This window comes from Aplysia californica, unplaced genomic scaffold (assembly GCF_000002075.1).
Source record: "Aplysia californica isolate F4 #8 unplaced genomic scaffold, AplCal3.0 scaffold00475, whole genome shotgun sequence".
In the NCBI taxonomy this organism is placed as follows: Eukaryota; Metazoa; Mollusca; class Gastropoda; order Aplysiida; family Aplysiidae; genus Aplysia; species Aplysia californica.
Genome location: NW_004797745.1, coordinates 359,800 through 362,563, shown reverse-complemented (window position 1 = coordinate 362,563; position 2,764 = coordinate 359,800). Strand labels below are relative to the sequence as shown.

The following is a 2,764-nucleotide window of genomic DNA, read 5'->3' as shown; positions in this document are numbered from 1 at the left end:
GAGAGAGAGAGAGAGAGAGAGAGAGAGAGAGAGAGAGAGAGAGAGAGAGAGCAGACAGACAGACAGACAGACAGACAGACAGATAGAAACAGAGACACAAGCAGAGAATAGGACTCAAATTTGAATTTCCTACTTTTTATGGAAGGTCTCAAGCCTCAGAATAATTCCTTATTGTCACAAGGACAACATAATTATCACTGGCAATAATAGAGTACCAGTGTTACTATTGTTTTTGATTGTGTAGACAAATCAAGTCTTTTTAGTCTTTACGCCTATCCTTTCACGTGAGTATTACTCAGGGTATTAAAATTAAGCCATGTCGTAAAAATAACATTCTGGTGCTTCAATTTAAGTTCACAGAACCCATGTCAAAATTTAAATAATGACATAGTTTCCCCACCACTTTGCGGATTTAAAAAATGAAGTTAATAAAGTCTGTTTTTATCGAAAGCAACAACAAACTCCTGGCCATTGTCACCCAGAAAAGATGTAATGTTTAAAGGTTTAAATCAACGTCAGAGAAATTGAGTAATCGGCATGCTCCGCGTGTTTCTGCTGTTACCAATACATTCAACTTTTATTTATTTAGTAGACGTTTTACGGCACTCGCAACTGCATAAGGTCATATGAGCGCCAAGGAGTGGATGTCAACAGAGAAGTCTTCACAGGGGATCAGACTTACTCTGCTCACCTCTCTAGCTTAAACAGTACAAAGTCTGCTTCGACAATCAAGATAACTCGGAAATAGCGGGTCACAAGGGTATGACAAACATACAAAAGAAGTAGAGGAAAATGACGATAGTAAGGATGAGGAAGAGAAAAAGCAGCAGTTCCGTGTTGTAGTTCAGGCACAGTTATGAGCATGACATTGACGAATCAGCTCATTTACAATTATTTTACAATTTTACAGTGCATTAGAACGAGAAATGTTCCCCCTTTGGGAATGGCCTAAAGACACTACAGTCACTGAGTCAGTGGCACCGGCCCGAGGGGTCAGACATTCAAAGACAACAGAAAGACGGATGTTGAATGTCCTGACAACAGCAGAAACGCGCAGAGCGTTCCGATGACAAGAAGTCCGTTTTTCCAACAACTTGAATGAGGTGACCCTCTCTTTCAAACAGTTTGCAAGACTTTTTCAAAGGGATTCTTTATACTTTGTATCGACAATGGTTACCCAGAGTTAAAAACACAACAACTATTAACCTTAGGTTGGCTGCTATTTAATTTTGATGTTTAGGAAGCTGCCCCCCCCCCCCCAATCCTCGAGCCCCTGCCCCTGAAAGCCGCTAAGTGTCATTTTGAATGCAGTTTCTAATCTTGAAACCATTCACACCCCCAGGAGTAGGAGAGGTCTGCCTCTCTCTCTCTCTCTCTCTCTCTCTCTCTCTCTCTCTCTCTCTTAAGCCAAGAATTCCTAAATCTTTCTTTCTTTCTTTCTCTCTCTCTCTCTTTCTCTCTCCGTTGATCGTTCATACCCATATCTCTCTCTCTCTGTCTCTCTCTGTCTCTGTCTCTGTCTCTCTCTCTGTCTCTCTGTCTCTGTCTCTCTCTCTCTCTCTCTCTCTCTCTCTCTCTCTCTCTCTCTCTCTCTCTATATATATATATATATATATATATATATATATATATATATATATATAAATAAAATATAGAGGCATTTTGAAAATAACCCCCCACAAAACTACGCCTCTCAGATACGTCTAAGAACAACGACATCGCCCTCATTAAGGTGAAGGCGAAGAACGGGCGAGGGATCCAGTTCAACAACTACGTGCAGCCGGCCTGTCTGCCCACACGGAACACCAAACACACAGAGGGCATGAAGTGTGTCATCTCAGGCTGGGGCAACACGGGCTCTGGTGAGTCCGAATGTCTGCTTTTCTTGTTTGCCAGTGATTTAACAGAAGCCAACAGCAATAACAGCAACAATGACGACGACAACCACGATAGCAAAACTAGAAACAGCAGCAGCAACAATAACAACAACAATGACGATGACAACGACAACAGCAACACTAGAAATAGTAACACCACCACCACGAACAACAACAACAACAACAACAACAACAATAACAACAGCTTCAGCTGCAACACCCACAACAAGCATAAGAACAAAAGCAACAACAACACTAACTGTAATAAATACACTATGTTCATCAGGAAAAACAGCAGAAACTATAACATCAATGACATCTACAACTACTATAGCCACCCCATCAATACAACAGGAATAAAACAGCAACGCAAAAACAACATGTATAACTACAAAGACCTTGTGAGTTAGTTAGTATTTGAGTGCGACAATCCGCAGCTTGCACTGTATGCTTCCCTCGAAGCTGAGAATGTTCCCAGCGTTTTAGGGTCTGCTTTGGTAATACCAGTTACATGTAGTTGTTTAGAGCCACGAGCATGCTGCAGAGCCTGGACGTGTGCTATATAAATGCAATGTAGTAGTAGCAGTAGCAGTAGCAGTAGCAGTAGCAGTAGCAGTAGCAGTAGCAGCAGAAAGAGAAGAAGGAGGAGGAGGAGGAGAAGGAGGACGAGGACGAGGAGGAGGAGGAGGAGGAGGAGGAGAAGGAGGAGGAGGACGAGGAGGAGGAGGAGGACGAGAAGGACGAGGAGGAGGAGGGGTGGACTGTAATGATGATGATAAGTAGAAGTAGTAGTAGCAGCAGCAGTAGTAATAGTAGTAATAGTAGTAGTAGTAGTAGTAGTAGTAGTAGTAGTAGTAGTAGTAGTAGTAGTAGTAGTAGTAGTAGTA

General features: G+C 42.2%; 1 protein-coding gene across 1 annotated transcript in view; it reads left to right on the top strand.

Annotated features, from left to right (window-relative positions):
• Positions 1 to 2,764, top strand: part of LOC101857202 — a gene marked incomplete in the record, with an annotated part of 30,623 nt that overhangs the window by 24,714 nt on the left and 3,145 nt on the right. Inside the window, 1 exon segment of the mRNA XM_013086524.2 lies at positions 1,698 to 1,862. Within this exon segment, the coding sequence (XP_012941978.2) occupies positions 1,698 to 1,862 (165 nt within the window).